We start from the raw sequence: 16,877 nt of genomic DNA on the forward strand, positions 1-16,877 counted from the left end.
CTTAACAGCCTTGCTCCTCCATACATCACTGATCTCCTGTCATTTAATGTTCCAGGCCGATCACTGAGGTCCTCGAATGCTTCCCTTTTAAATGTTCCTTGTGTGTCTCACACAGGCACCGGCCAGAGAGCTTTCTGTTTTTATGCCCCTAGGCTATGGAACTCTGCCTCTGGACATCAGAACGGCGAGCTCTCTGGGAGTTTTTAAAAGTAAACTTAAGACATACCTTTTTAATCTAGCTTTTAATTTGGAGTAGTTTATTTTAGCCCTGGACTGCATTATTATTATTTATTTATTTATTATTATTATTATTATTTTAATCATTATTATCTAAACCATTGTTTTAACATGTATTTATTTATTTTATTTATTTTGTGTTCATCTGATCTTGTTAACTCTATCTTATTTTTAACTTTTCTTTCCACTCTTACTTATTTTATTAATTTTACTGTGCTGATTTTCTTTTTTAAGTATTTCTTTTTAAATCATGCCTTTTATAATTTTACCATTGCTGTTGTTTTCTGACTGTCTGTTACTCTGTGAAGCACTTTGGGCTACATGTTTTTATGTATAAAAGGTGCTATATAAATAAAGTTGAGTTGAGAGTTGAGTTGAGCAGTAAGCACAACATACACAGAGCTACAACAGCATTCATTCTGACTTCACTCTGACTCAACTGTACAGATGACTTTGATATTTCTTTTTGTTGCAGTGACTCCTGTGTTTGTGCCGACCGGAAATGATTTACTTCTGGATGTCAAAGAAGTTGTTACTATAGGAGAGACTGATCTTTTCATATGGACTGTCAACAACAAGAAAGATATTGCAGAAATTGATGATACTGGTAGAACAATTATTTTCAGGGATTATTCAGGAAGAGCTGAAGTTTTCCCTCAGAATCAGTCCTTACTGTTGAGGTCTGTGACAAAGAGTGACAGTGGAGATTACAGACCTTGTGTTTTTGGTGACAATCCAAAAGTTCTAGCTGAATACAAGGTCACAGTTCTGGGTAAGTTTCTGAATATTACGATTATCAAAACAAAATACTTCCTTGTTTCCAAACTCCTCACACGTGTTCTGTTTCTCACAGATCGAGTGTCTCCAGTGAAGTTGACAGTGAACTCCTGCAGCTCAGACTCCTCTAGACAATTTTCAGATATTCACTCAAAGTTTGAAGTTTGTTTCATTTTTTTTCAGGTCCTTTGAGTTATTTCAATAATATCTCTGTGTGCACAGTGAAGATAATTGTGATCTCTTCTGGTCTGGTCATCATGGTGTGTGCGGTCATCAGTGTTCACATCATAGAGAATGTCAAGAAGAAAACATAAACATGGAGGACTGTAAAGCTGAATGTAACCTGTGGAAACTTTGACCACACACAGCACTGTAGAGCATTTGTGATGACACAGTTCCTGTTTGGTTCATCATGTGAAACTGCAGGGCGCTGTGTTCACACCCCTGTCTCTGAGTTCATGCTGTTCTACTTATTCACTGTTGGTGGAGCTAAATCACCAAGAAATGTAGAGGAGGTGGACGAGTGCAAGCCAGCAAACATGGAAACAGCCAATGAAAGAATTGAAATACGTGTCGATATCTGCTTTTCCCATTCTTTATTTTGTACTGCTGCTAATACATTTACACTGCAATTTTTATCAAATGCTGTTTTTCTTTGATTGCCATTGATTGTATGCAACATATCCAATAACACTTTTTAAATTAATTAATTTTACATTACAACTATATAAAACTGTGTCTGAGGATGTTATCTGCAGAAAATACAACAAAGACATCCCCTTTATGTGTTTAATCACAATATAATAACTAAAAGTATGTACACCTTTGTACAGTTCTATTTACTGTACTGCTAAAATTATGCATACATTTTTTTACATTTCAGGGATAATTATTGATCCCCAGCTAACATTACAAGTTTAAAATATGACACCCCAATCGGCTCCCATATTCTGGTTGAACCACAGTTCAAAGTCCTTCAGTAAGCAAAAGGTTAACTTTTCTTGGTATTTATTGAAGAACTGTAAAACTGCAACAAAGCAAAAGTTGTTCACTGAATAACAATTTAACAAATACAGACAATAATAAAGCACAATGGGAGACAACAATTAGCAAAACTGAAAATGCTGAGTAGCTGCCAGATATACTGCTTACCAGCTTAGCGACTGATTATTAAGGGGCTGTTTACACAGAATCATTTTAACATAGACCTGCAACTACTGTTGCGATTGGACATTCATTTACAAGGATACAGGGCTTTGGGCAACTGTAAAAATGTAAACTTGGGTAGTTAGTTTCGGCTGGCCATGCACCTTCCCATCATTTGTGGATTTTGGTCTCCAGACCCTTCTGTGTCCCAGGTTTTCATTTTCTTCTTTCTTGAATATTTTGGGGGTCTGATTTCAAATAAAGCTCAAAGTTGAATCTATACATTTTGTCTGGCGTCGCCACTTTCTGAGCCTTGGTTTCTTTGTGAAGGGAGGCTGTAACACTCGGAGAACATGAGGTAAAAGCTTGCCTCTAATACAAGCCTGCCACATATAAAGGCCTGGTACCCTCTGCAGTAAAAGCAAATAAAGGCCTGTTTATTTTGAGGGATACGTGGTAGATAGAATACCTTCGGATAGCAATCTAGCTATATTCATGTCTTGCCACATTAACTCCACTCTTGTGACTCAAGTCACTAGTCAGACTGTAAACAATGCAAGAAGGAAGTCTTGGCTGGAAGTCCATCATAGCTGCTTCTTGCTGGCGAAATACAGTTGGTGCTGAACTGTCTCAGGACTTTGCAGGCTTTTCTACTACGTCGTAAAGGCTCTCTGGCAGAGTATTGCATACAGCCTCAGTGGATTCTTCTGTGTTATTGATTTGCCCTAAGGTGTAGTAGACGGTGGATGGACTAGTTGAAGCGGCGTCATCTGTTGGTCTCTTCACCGGAGGTTGGTCTTTATTAACATCCTGAAACATATATGACATGAGAAAGGTTATTTTGCTATTTTAAATTGTATGTCAAGTTCAACAAATATCCTGACCGATATCTTCACAATTTAGTATCTGTGTTTAGTACCTTGTAGCATGAGATCTCGTTACACCCCTGTTGAACACTGAATGAGCTGACAAGCATGGTACGGCGAGCACAGTATATCTGCTACTTAGTGCATCAATATTAATTCAATAATACTAGAATTACACTATCTGAAAAAGCTTGAGCTCACACTTCTTGGACCACCAGTTCATTACTTAAAAGAAAAAGGAATACCAAAACCCAAACATGGCTAATAGACTAAGTTTGGTGACTGGTTTGGCTGAGCTGATGTGTGGCAACAACCAGCAGTATCCATCCGTCACTCAAAGCTACCATGCCCCATAGGTTTTAGGGTAAATATGATAAAAACTAGTGAGTTGATATTAAAGCTGACCTATTATTATGGAAATGAGCTAACAAGCTAAACTAAAACAGTTTTTTTTGCTTTTTTTAGTCAGGCTATAAACGTTGAATTCTACTCTAAACATCCAGGAAACTGCAGTTTTATAACCTTCCACATTGCCTTCATTTGTCAATGTATGAAGGTGGCAGCTTGCTTTTAAGACACTAGCTTCTGTGAAAATACGAAGACTTTTAAGTGCATTACACCTTGAAAGGTGTTTGCTGTTTACAAACTAACAAAACGTTGTTGGTTTTGGTTGATGCTCTCTTCCTAATAATGCGTAAAACGGTACAGCACTTTGGTTAGCTTCTGCTGTGTGTTTAAATGTGGTTTATAAATAGATTTAACTTGACCTTTTTTATGAAAATACAGCACAGGAATAGTCAATAAAAATATGTTTGGCAGTTTGCAATTGATAACGTCCTCCAAAACTAAAACTCTGAACCTGGAATGTCAGGTGAATTTGAGAGAGTGGAAAAGAGTTTTAAAAAATCCTCGTCCTTACCTGAGGAACGTCATATATGGTGTTTTCAGCACTCTCATTTTCATCTGCAGAACAATCATGAAAATGAAACAAATGTTTAGAATTAATTTTGAAACATTTATTTCAATAACACTTCTTAAGCTGCACTTTTGTTGAGTCCAGAATTTGGCTGTCTAAATTAAATCAAATTATGACGGTTGCCCTCTACATACAGGATAAAACTTTTCCAGATGTTGAGAACTCATGGAAGCATCAAAAACTGTGCATTGGCAAACAGCAGTGACAAAGCTCATGAAGTTCCTTCTAATAATTGAATACATGATGATGAAATACAAATGTGTAAAACAAACAGTTTTTAGGCAGTGGACACTTTGACTTACTTTTGCTTTTTTTTTTAAGATAAAGAAATACTGCAAATATGAACGCAGTGAAAAAAAAGATGGGAACAAGAATCGCTGCAAAGGGAGTGTTAGGAGGTTTAAAGTCTGTTGAGAAACAAAACAGAATGGGAAAATTACATTTGGTTATCCTGATTTATCAATATGTACTGATTGATCAAGACAACATAACAAAAAACTGTTACTCTGTTCATATTTATCCAGGCTACAAAACACACCGTACATTACTGACAAATGGTTGTTAAGTCTAGGAGTCTTACCATCACTCTTTTTACACAAATCTTCAATCTTTATGACGTCCTCCGTCCTGCTGACCTTGTTCTTATGGACACAGATGATGGAGTTGTTCTGCAGGTAGACATTGAGAGAGGCTCCAGGTGTGGTAAACTCTGCTCTCTCTCCTCTCTCATCAGAGCAGGTTTGGTTGTCACATGTGAAAGTCCTGCTGATGAGAGAGTCCTGAGTGCTGCAGGTCACTGTGAGGTTAGAGGAGTCTGAGCTGCAGGTGTTCACTGTCAACTTCACTGGAGACACTGGATCTGTGAGAAACAGAACAAGTGTGAGGAGTTTGGAAACAAGGAGGTATTTTGTTTTAATATTTGAAAGGTTCAGAAACTTACCCAGAACTGTGACCTTGTATTCAGCTAGAACTTTGGGATCGTCTCCAGAAACACGAGCTCTGTAATCTCCACTGTCACTCTTTGTCACAGTCATCAACAGTAAGGACTGATTTTGAAGTTCAGCTCTTCCTGAATAATCCCTGAAAATAGTTACTCTACCAGTATCACCAAGTCTTGCAATATCTTTCTTGTTGTTGACAGTCCATGTTAAAAGATCAGCCTCTCCTAGAGTAACGGCTTCTTTGACATTCAGAGGTAAATCCTTCCCGGTCTGCACAAACACAGGAGTCACTGCAACAAAGAAGAGATATCAAAAGCATTTAAATCATTATACTGCCAACAATCTTTAGAACAGCACTACAACATTATGATCCATGAGGCATGAGGTCAAAACAAAATCACCAAAGGAACTCCTGTGCCTGCTCTGACGTTACACAATATAATTTGCTTTGTTTGTATGATAATGTTTCGCACTGTGATGGCTGTGAATCACCCAAGCACATCTGATACGTACACTCTACTAGCAGACACATAACACTGCTAGAAATACTGTACAAAAAATGCTGTATTTCAAAATTCATCATTTAATGGCGCTGGTTCATCCAAAGACTCCAAATGGTTATTTATAGCTTTTGAAAAGGAAACTGAGCAGTACTTTGGAACCATTTCTGAATTTAAAAAGTAAGAAAGCTGCTAAAACTTTTCTTTTCTTTTCTGCCTGTGAGAAGGTTTCCCCCATGTCCTCTCACATGGCCCACTTCCCCCACAGCAGAGTGATTATGCTATGTGAGCCCACCCGTGCCAGGCTGGTCAGTGTGGAGCTCTTGATTAGTCTATTCATTGTGTCACCACAAACAGGAGTCAATCTTACAGGTTACTTATGATTATGCTTTGTATTTTGAGTTGACGGTGATGTGTTTTGATTTCCCTACTCTTCATTATTAGAGAGTGAACTGACCCAGAAGGCAACAAAAACTGAATTTAAAGATCGGATTCAGCAGATTTTTTGGTGTTCGGTACCCTGAACTTCAGAAATGAGTCTCTAAGAGCCTGTTTACACTTGCCGTTTCAGGTTTTTGGTTTCTTGATCAACTCAGTGATTAAAAGTGAGCTGAAAGACAGTTTTATCAACAGGGCATGGCTGGTGAGAGTATTTATTTACTTTCTTTAATAATTACATTTTACAAATATTGTATTTTAACATCTGTGATAGGTTGGCGACCTGTCCAGGGTGTTCCCTGCCTTCCGCCCGAAGCCAGCTGGGATAGGCTCCAGCCCCCCGTGACCCCTAATGGGATAAGCGGTCAAGATAATGGATGGATGGATGTATTTTAACATAAATATTGATGATAGAGAACAAACTTCATTTTCGGCCATGATTATCAGATTCTCGCTCAGGATAACTTAAGGCCATGAAAGCGATGCAGCTGTAGACAGAAAAACAATCGAACAACAGGAATCAGAAATTAAATAGAATTCTTACCTTCTGCTTCGCACAAATGCAGAAGAAAAAACGAGACAAGAAGTACAATGGGACCCATTTCACACAGTGAGCCATATACGGAAGTGTTGAGGCTATATGCACCCAGAGCAAACTTCCTCTAAGGCAGATTTCCGCTTTGAAGAGTTCCTGTTGTAACCTTTTGAAACTTCCGTTTTCAAATTCAGTGATCATTAAAATAAAGTGAAAACTTATAACACTCATCAGATCTTGTTGGACAAATTACCAGTTGAACATCTTCACCCCCAACAGTTTCTGGACACGCTCCTGATCAGTCGGGTTGATAATCCTGCACACCATCTGCTGCAGGTCATTTTGTGGGAGAGGCCATGTGAAGCTTTAAAAACAAAAAGACACTAAATCCTGAACTTGACTGTAAGTCAGTGCAAAGTTGCAAGTGCATAAGAGATGGTCTCTCTCTCTCTTCCTGGTTCCAGATAACAGCTGCATCAGAAACTATTGCTCAAGTAAAGCTGTGCAGAATTTACTTGGTATATGTTCATGAAGTTGTGTTTTGGCACAGTAGACAAGAGGACATGGCTGCAAAACACACTCCAGTTGCATTTTTCATTACATGGTCTAATAACTGATCAATATTATTGTCTGGTCTGCAGCATCCACTTTTGCACACTGTAGTTTTTGGCTTTTTGCAGCATGTTTATGCTATTTATGGACTTTTGCATGTGTTTTTGAATTTGCATTCGATGAGCATGTGGTTTCTACTCATGAAGATGGTACAGGTGGTTGCAGATTGTCCAACCTTGTTAAAGATAAGGAAGCCTGTTTGCAGAATTTGTTCTTTTAATTTCTAACCAATTCAAAGGCTTTATTTGCATCAACATTGCAAGAACAGTTTTGCACAAGCATCACTGACAACATGACCAAATATTTAAATGAGAAAAAAATACAGGCAACAACACAAATAGAAAAACAATGACAATTTAAAATGTTCATATTTACAAAATAAAGGATATCAATATTAAAATTGTTAATCTCTTATTTGGTAAAATGCTCTAAACATGAGCATATGGAAATGAAGAGATTCTGTAATCATAATTTTTTTTTTTATTTACAAGACAGAACAAGTACACTAATACTGAATGGTAAAAAAGCAACCTGATTCAAAACATCCACAAGGCCCAATATCTGACAACAATGTGCTGACTACATCAAAATCACTAGCCACAGACAGCTAATCACTCTGATGTCTTACGATTAATGTCCACTGATCATGTGGACATGATTGGTTTTTTCTGTCCATGTCTCTTTTTTCTCCATTGTGCAGTCACTGTTGTTCTGCATTTCCTGCAGACTAGAGCATCCACAAACACCCTGTCTTACAAAATCCACAAAACTCCCCAACTACAAAGGAAACATTGGGGTGATCAGGTACCGTACTTCGTTTTGATCTGTCATCTCAGACAGCATGATTTGCTCGGCAGTAGAAGCCACCCACTGCTGTAAAGGTTAGATGGCTAGCTGAATACTGAGTCTTCTTCTTTTGCTGCTGCTGCTTCTTCTTCGTCTGTCCCCTGTTTTACAGCAGGTGGCAGTGTAAAGACACACTACAACATCCCTCTATGAACCAGTTAGTTATATGGTATAACCCCATGCTAGTTTTCAGCCCAATATTAATATTTATTTTTTATGGCCCTGTCAAACCTTGACGATTCAGCCAGTGTATGCTGGCGTATAAAAAAATTGGTGAGTACGCTGGCATAGGTCGCATAACTTACAGTCAAGTTTTGTATAAGTTACGAGCATACTGAAGCACGCTGGAATACGTCGTAGTACGGCGAGTAAGCATGCAGCGTATGGATCATACGTCCAGCATAGGCCTGCCGTAAGTTGTAGGTAAGTTATGCGATGGTTGACACACGTTTACACACGCAGAGCTGTGTGTCTCTGTGTGTGTGAGTGTGAGAAGCCTTGGAGCCCTCACTCAGTCTCAAATAGCAGAGCCTCTGAAACAGAAGCTGAAGCCAGCTTGTCAGAGTCTGGTGTTGTTCAACGATAAAGCTGCTGTTGTAGAATGCAATGAAGTTCAAAATGTGACGTTTTTGAAAGCACAGTCAATAAGTGTAACTTCTTGTAAAAAGCAGAGGCTGTGTTCCTGCTGGTTTCACTCCTCTGACACTCTCCATGGCTCATCATGTTCGCACAAAGACAGAGTTTTTAACAACACACGTTTTTTAATCACCAATGAAGAGCATCTCATTTCAAAATGTATACATTGTCACTAACGAGCGGCAGCCTTTTTATGCACCTCGTCTGCATTAGATTGCTGCCGCACACTTTGCACAAGTGGACTATACAGTCCCCTCCAAAAGTATTGGAACAGTGAGGCCAACTCCCTTATTTTTGCTGTAGACGGGAAACATTTGAGTTTGACACCAAAAGATGAACATGAGACAAGATATCAACATTTCAGCTTTTATTTCCAGGTATTTACATCTGGATCTGATACACAACTTAGAAGATAGCATTATTTGTAAAGGAACATCACATTTTTAGGTGAGCAAAAGTATTGGAACAGATACACTTATAATACATTAAAGTGAATAAGACTTAATATTTTGTTGCAAATCCTTTGCTTGCAATAACTGCATCAAGCCTGTGACCCATTGACATTACCAAACTTTTGCATTCTTTTGTGATGCGTTTCCAGGCTTTCACCGCAGCCTCTTTCAGTTGTTGTTTGTAATGGGGGGTTGCTCCCTTCAGTCTCCTCTTAAGCAGGTAAAATGCATGCTCTATAGAGTTTAAGTCTGGAGATTGACATGGCCAGTCTAAAAGCTTCCACTTCTTGCCCCTGATGAACTCCTTTGTTGTTTTTGCAGTGTGTTTGGGGTCATTATCTTGCTGCATGATGAAGGATCTCCCTATCAGTTTGGTTGCATATTTCTTTAAAATTGGCAGACAAAATGTTTCTGTAGACTGCCGAGTTCATTTTGCTGCTGCCATCATGTGTTACATCATCAAGCAGATTTTTTTTAATGTAAAAACTACCTCTGCTACTCACCACTGCACTTTATCATATTATTTTAGCCTGTACATATTAGTCATGCCTATTTGTGGTTCTTTTGTATTTATAGCTGATGTTATTGTTATTATATTTTTATTTTATTTTTATTTGTATGTCTTATTCTTATGCCTTGTATAAAGAGAGCACAGTTTACCAAGTCAAATTCCTTGTGTGTTCAAGCATACCTGGCGAATAAAGCTGATTCTGATTCTGATTCTGAAAAATCGTCAAGGTGTGACGGGGCCATTAAAGACGGTTATCGTCACAGTATCGTACCGGTTATTGCCCTAACCTGCATGATTTTGTTCTTATTTCCTTGGTTGTCCCAGTAGTATCTTCTTTAGCATTTTCGCAAGTCAAGGTGATATGCAGTGAAACAGTCTGTGTTAAAAGTTCAAGAAGATGCATTTAACTCTGATTAATCTCTTTTTGAGTTACATAAAAATGTTGATAGAAATCCAGGTGAAGTCACGTCCCTCAGTTTTCAGTCCGTCCTTGTGACTCAGGGTGCTTGTTGGAGTGTAAACAATAAGAAGCGCAAAGAAGAAGATGTCTTGACCAGAAGTCCATCACTGCTTGCTGCTAGCAAAAATCTGGTTCTTGTTGTGAGTGTTGGAGAAACACAGCTGGTTCTGAAGTGTGTCAGAACCTTGTATGCTTTTGTACTGTGGCGTACACACTCTCTGGCAAAGGCTTGTCTCTAGCCTCATTGGATACTTCAGGTTGAGTGGGATTGCCTACTAAATGGTAGAGGGAGGATGGATCCTCAGTCAAGCCCTTATCATTCATTGGTCTCATCTCCAGAGTTTGGTTTGGGTTGGTGCCCTTCAACACATATGACATAAGAAAGGTTATTTAATATTTGATCATCAGGCTTTGTCTCAAATGTTGCTTCTATATAGCGTTAGCATACAGAGTTATCTCATTGAAATGAACAGCAGCTCATATAAAGTATAATCTTTAGAGAACTACAAACTTCTGATCACTGAGTACGCTCTAAAACTGAGAGCAGGTGGTTTCTTTTACACTTTTTTACAGCTTCAGATTTAAGCTGATATTCTTTCATCTTGACTGAACATGATATAAAAATGTTGTTAAATATAAAATCACATTTAGCTTTGGATGTTTGGTGTGTGTCAACAAACACAACAAACAGCAGCTAAATCAGAAGACAATGTACGGCTCAATGAACACATTGTCTTCTCAGAGAGAACTATTCACATATTTGAAATATTATTTTTGAGATCACAACACCATGTGGAATCAACATTTCCTGTTTTACACAACTTTGTTAGATTTTTACCCAACTCCCAAGCACTGATCCTTTCTTTTTAACAGTGCACACACATGAAATGTTTAAAATGCAGGAAAATAACACAGAGACAAACATAGCGCAGTCAAAATGAGCTAATTGCAAGGGGACACTGTTGCAGTGGGTAGAGAGTTGTGGATTGTTGTTCACCTTGAAAGTACTCAGGTTTATTTAGTCCAAGACAATACACTGAAGCACAGGAAAGCAGAAAGACCACTGACATGTATGTGGTGTGTATGTAATGCTAAATCTAAATCTAAATGTTAAATCTAAATGCTAAATCTAAATGTTAAAAGTTAAAGCTACATTTTAAAAATTAAATCTTAATGTTAAAATTAAATCTAAATGCTAAATCTTAATTTTAAATGTTAATCTTGAATGTTAAATCTAAATGTTAAAAACAAAATCTAAGTGTTAAATGTTGCTCTGCAATACTTAATATTTAGCTAATTTTCAAATTCCCACTGCTGCCTAAAGGAAGTATCAAAATAAAAGCTTCATAAGTGATACAGATATCCCATAGTCATATCTCAAGTCAATCAGTGCTGACTTCTTTGGGTTATATTTATATTCAACATTTAGTTTTAACATTTAACATTTAGATTTAGCATTTAGATTTTACAGTTATTTTAACTTCAATATATTTGTCACAACAAAAATAAAGTGAAAAAGATCAAATATTGCTCTCAATGTGATAAAATAGTGACTTTTGATTATTGACACTGTTTTTATGATGTTTTTTAGCTAAATGTGGAGAAATGTTGTTATTTCAGTGTGCACAACTTTACAAACAGCGTCCCATAGGCATGAGCGGGCAGCATTAGGAGCAAGCAGCAGGACCTGGAACAGCAGATTGATGCAGAGTTTACAAGGGGTCAGACGTCATGAATGTAAATTAATCTCCTTTCAAGACAGTGTTTCACAGGGACATGTTAGACTGCTGGTGTTTTTGTGTGTCAGTTGTAAGCTTGTTAAAAAGTGAAATTATGAACCTGGATATGTCTGAGGAATTTGGGAGAGTGGTGTTAAAAAAAAAAGCTTCCCCCTTACCTGAGGAACTTCATATACTGTATTTTCCACGTTCTCTGTTTTATCTGCAGGTAAGTCATAAAAACATCATGTTGAAAGTAACATTAGATTCATATTTGTGGAGCTGCACTTACATGGAGTCCTGAGTTTATTTATGTAACCAGGCTCTGTCATCCTTTTAGGACAATGTTAAAGTTAAGCCGGCTCGGGTTTACCCTCCGCTCTGCACTTTGTTGATTCAGTATGTCTCAGAGAGTTTCATGTATGTGTCTTTTTTATGTGAAGGAAAATCAAACTATTTTCTTTTTACAAAGACGAAGGCACCAGAGGGAAGATTTCATGTTTTCACGACAAAAACAGCATCAACGTAGCTGCTTGTGCTCACCACTTTACTGACAACTCCTTTGTAAAAAAATAACACCAGAACGAGCTGGATGTGTGTCTCAACTGTTACTGAAGCCTGAGTAACATGATTCTAGGCATTTAACTTTATAACATCAGGTAATGTAACAATAATGTCCAACAGGGATGTAACGTGGCGATAACAGCTTGCCTCACTCGTTTTCTGTGAAGGCAGAACTTTCAGGTCCTTCCATCCCTACAAAGCTGAGAGAACAGTAACATCCACAAGCTGTGTCTAACTTTATATCACAGGAAAAGCAGCCAAAACAAGCTTTTCAGTCAGAAGCTGAATAGTGCTGTAACAAGGGTATTAGTATTTTAAGCTGAAAATCGTACAAAGCTACTCTCTATGAGTCCCAGAGCGACATAATGAAAGGGTAAAATAAGTATAACAGGTCTCCTTTTAATGGAAAAAAGGCATTAAGAATGTATGAAACATTGATTACGACAAACTTCAGTTATTATAAAACCTAACATGTTTTATTTAAGTATAAATATAAATATAAATATAAATATAAATATAAATATAAATATAAATAAAGACATATAACAAATGTGGCTTGCTTCCATACTGTGCGCAGTCTGCAGGACTTCAGTTTATTAATGTGTCATTGCTCAAAAGCAACATTCAGAAATGAAATGTACAGTAATTCAAATTTTTTGGGATATTACATAAAAACAAAAATCCACATTGACTTACATTTTCTTGTCCTTCGTAGATAATATACTGCACCAATGATGGGCAGAAGAAAAGCTAAAACACCAAAACTGGCACCAGCAATGACTGGGACATTATTGTTGTGGTGACCCGGTCCTGTCAGGGGAAAGAAAATCAAATGCATCATAACCGACAGTGTGTAATAGCTTCACATTTAGCCTTTGCTTTTGAAACATCATAGTTTGATTTGTTCAGATTTCTTTGTTAGTAAATTGTGAACAATGAAATATGATTTAATGTGTTGAATTAAGAACTAACACATCGTGCCCTGAAGTCTCAGTGTAAAACACATTTTTATATCAAACCTGATGTATTTACTGTTTTATCATAAAAAACTATGTATCTGTTCAAAGTAACCAAGCTACCACCCTCAATCTACATTACTGTCAGATTGTTGTTGAGTGTTTGAATCTTACCGCCATTCCTTTTACAAAAATCTTCAATCTTTCTGACGTCCTCTGTCCTGCTGACCTCGTTCTTATGGACACAGATGATGGAGTTGTCCTGCAGGTACACATTGAGAGAGGCTCCAGGTGTGGTAAACTCTGCTCTCTCTCCTCTCTCATCAGAGCAGGTTCGGTCAGCACATGTGAAACATGTGAAAGTCCTGCTGATGAGAGAGTCCTGAGTACTGCAGGTCACTGTGAGGTTAGAGGAGTCTGAGCTGGTGGAGTTCACTGTCATATTCACTGGAGACACTGGATCTGTGAGAAACAGAACATGTGTGAGGAGTTTGGAAACAAGGAAGTATTTTGTTTTAATATTTGAAAGTTTCAGAAACTTACCCAGAACTGTGACCTTGTGTTCAGCTACACCTTTGTTAGCAACACCAGAAACATGTGCTTTGTAATCTCCACTGTCACTCTGTTCCACGTTCTTCAACAGTAGAGAGTGATTTTGAGTAAAATATTCAGCCCTTCCTGAATAACTCTTTAAAATGATATTGCCAGTCGAAGGATATCTTGAAATACTCTTGGTCTCATTGACAGACCATGTTAAAAGATCATCCTCTTCTAGAGTAACTTTCTCCTTGACATCCAGAAGTAAATTCTTCCCCGTCTGCACAAACACAGGAGTCCCTGCAACAAAGAAGAGATATCAAAGTTATCTATATGATTAAAGCAAAATATCGTCAATTTTTCCTAAATAGGTATATACCTATATACCTAAGTGTATGTTACCGACAAACACACTACCATTATCACCTAACTGCAGGTGCAAAATTAACTGAAATCAGAGTGATTGTTGAACGTACATTTAATAAAAACAACTTCTAAGCAGGCAACCGTGCTACTTAATTCTCCTCATCAATGGTTAAGTCCAACAGTGATATTAAAGGGTGTGTTAAATAAAGACTCAAAGTCGTCATGTTGCAATGTATCCTCAATTGGTTTATATGCTTTCTCAGGAAAATTTCTGCACAATACCCCTATGTAACCTTAGCTGGTGTACAAATTGTTAAATGATAAGGATTCGTCAGACTACCTTTCTCTATACTGCCCAAAACTTCTAAAGCAGCAGAACATCTTTAAGACAGCATTAAATCTCCCCGTGCTGAGCAAGAGGTCAGAAAAAAAAATCCAAAGGAACCAAACAAGGTAACGAGAAATGAACCAAAAAAAAGAGAGACGTGGGGTTTGCAGCTGTCTGCTCGTGTGGTTTCTCTGGGTTTTTGCAGCTCTTTCTCACACTGAAGATATTTTTATAACACACTAACTAAGAGGAAGAACATTTCAAGTTCTTTTTCTGCCCTGGAGCTTTTAGAACTTCATACTTTAAATTGCATATTTACTGTCAGTTAAAGACTGCAGTTCCTTGATTGTGTTTGTCATTAGAAATATAAAGCTCCATGCACAGGACCTCTATGAATCTCGTGTACAGGCTGTTATCCTGGGGACCTCAGGTAGATTCAAAGGACTTGAGGACAGATTATGAGATGGATGGATAACCAGCTTGAAGCTGTCGATGTGTTATGTCAACTAAATGGGAAAAAAATGGATTAAAATTTTTGACTTAACTGAATTTTCTACATATTCTGCACCCTGACCCTCAACAATTACTCTCTAAAGCCCTTTTACACGTGCTGTTCTGGGCTTTTTGTATCCTGATCAACTCGATGATTAAAAGGAAGTTGAAAAGACTGTTTCATCAGCAGGCTATACGGATGATTTTAGAATTTCTGTCTTTTCGATCCTTCCATCCATCAATTATCTTCCCCGCTTACACCACTCAGGGTCTTGGCGGGCTGAAGCCTAAAGCCTCGGGTCCATAGGATGCGTGGCGTTACATTACGGCTGCGCCGTGCACTGCGCAGCCAATACGTTCCCATTCTAGTCAACGCTCTAGGGTCCACAGGGCGCTCTAAAAAACTCCAATAACTAACGAAAAATAAACTTTTCAGAAAAAGGAGGCCTTGAACACAAAACAGTCAAATAATAACTACATATCACCACAGCATACGAATGTGAGAAACATTCGTACAACGTGTATTTATTTTTTAAAGTTTGACTGCTGCCCCATTCAAATGAATGGGGGAGACAGATTTTTTGACCTATACTGCAGTCAGCCACCAGGGGGCAGACGCTTTGGTGGAAGCTTCACTTCCAGCCGAGCGAAAGATACACCCCTGGATCCAGCTGATCCCACCTGCTCTGCTCTGCGCTACGCTCTCAACTCGCGTCATGTGGACCAGGGCGCGAGCCCTCGGATGGAGCAAACATGCTGCGCAGCTGTAACGTGGCGCACACGCATCCTGTGGACTTCCCGGGTAACGCAGCTGTCATTTGGTGAGAGTCAGCGTACAACCGGAGAGCTCCTCCATCTATCACAGGGACTAAATATAGAGACAAACGACCAATGAACCTGTCCAGCATGTCTTTGGACTGTGGGAGGAAGTTGGAGCACCCTGAGAGAACCATGCACGCACTCGGAGAACATTCATACTCCTCTCAGAAAGGCACCCGCCCAGCCGGGGATTCAAAATGTGAACTTTCCTATATGAACTAAATTTGACTAATATTTTGATTTGATATTAATGTTTATGATATTCAACAACATTTTGACTGGCTTCTGAGAACAATAATCATGTTCTAGCTCAGTGTAACCCAAGGCCTTGAAAAGTTTCTCAGTGTTATTATTTAAAATCCAGATCAAATTTCTGACCTATTATTAAAGCAATGCAGCAGAACACACACACACTCAAACAAAGGGAATCATACATTAAATACAGCGCTTACCGTCTGCTTGGCACAAAGTCAGCAGAGTAAAAGAGAGCAGAAGCACGATGGGACCCATTCTACACAGTGAACCACATGAGGAAGTGTTGATGGTATAAACAGCGAGCAGACTTCCGCTTTGAACGTCTTCCTTAGAGTTTCAAAAAATGTATTTTTTACAGGGTTTTTTTAAACTCGCTGCTAATTTTTATCACAGCAGCTCATTATGGGACTCAGTATTTCCTTCTTCCCTTCCCTGCATGCACTCCCAACAACTTCTGGGCACATTCCTGACAGGCCCAAATACATATACTAGTACATATACATATATGTATACATATACTCATGCTTTCTGACCTGGGGCCCATTTCAGAAAGCAGGTTAAGTGAAAATCCCAAGTTAGTAAACCCCGAAATGAGGGAAACTCTGGTTTTTCGGTTTCTCAAAGCCAGTTCAGCGTTACACTGACTCAGTTACCCGGGGAACATACACCATGAAACTAACCTGCTCGCTGGCCTTCACCTAACCCTGAGTTACCCCTGCTCATAGATTGAAGCCCGCAGACTGAAAGCAGTCGTACCAGGGGGGTGGCACGGATTAATAAAAACAATACACGCACTTCTGCATTGCTACTAGGCCAACTATGTATATATGTGATAGAAGTGAAGTGGCAGGTAAACATATTAGTGTAGCAGAGTGATATGTGACAGACAACAACGTAGATCGGACCCCC

At 38.5% G+C, this 16,877-nt stretch overlaps 2 protein-coding genes across 3 annotated transcripts; both read right to left on the reverse strand.

Moving 5' to 3' along the window:
• Positions 1-1,595: 1,595 nt before the first annotated feature.
• Positions 1,596-6,516, reverse strand: LOC117827362. Of its 2 annotated transcripts, XM_034703929.1 has the most exons (6): positions 6,426-6,516; positions 4,943-5,233; positions 4,583-4,861; positions 4,305-4,409; positions 3,946-3,989; positions 1,596-2,970 (listed from the first exon to the last, which is right to left on the reverse strand). In XM_034703929.1, the coding sequence occupies exons 1-6, from the start codon at positions 6,481-6,483 to the stop codon at positions 2,791-2,793; spliced, it is 957 nt and encodes a 318-aa protein (XP_034559820.1). In that variant the 5' UTR covers positions 6,484-6,516; the 3' UTR covers positions 1,596-2,790. The 2 variants fall into 2 exon arrangements, with proteins under 2 accessions (XP_034559820.1, XP_034559822.1); XM_034703931.1 differs by lacking the exon at positions 4,305-4,409.
• Positions 6,517-9,875: 3,359 nt separating this feature from the next.
• On the reverse strand, positions 9,876-16,227 carry LOC117827361. Its single transcript, XM_034703928.1, has 6 exons — positions 16,166-16,227; positions 13,715-14,008; positions 13,346-13,633; positions 12,912-13,025; positions 11,831-11,874; positions 9,876-10,293 (listed from the first exon to the last, which is right to left on the reverse strand). Exons 1-6 carry the CDS (start codon positions 16,221-16,223, stop codon positions 10,111-10,113), a joined length of 981 nt encoding a protein of 326 aa, XP_034559819.1. The 5' UTR covers positions 16,224-16,227; the 3' UTR covers positions 9,876-10,110.
• Between the last annotated feature and the right edge of the window lie 650 nt (positions 16,228-16,877).

Source organism: Notolabrus celidotus, chromosome 15 (genome assembly GCF_009762535.1).
Source record: "Notolabrus celidotus isolate fNotCel1 chromosome 15, fNotCel1.pri, whole genome shotgun sequence".
Lineage (NCBI taxonomy): Eukaryota > Metazoa > Chordata > Actinopteri > Labriformes > Labridae > Notolabrus > Notolabrus celidotus.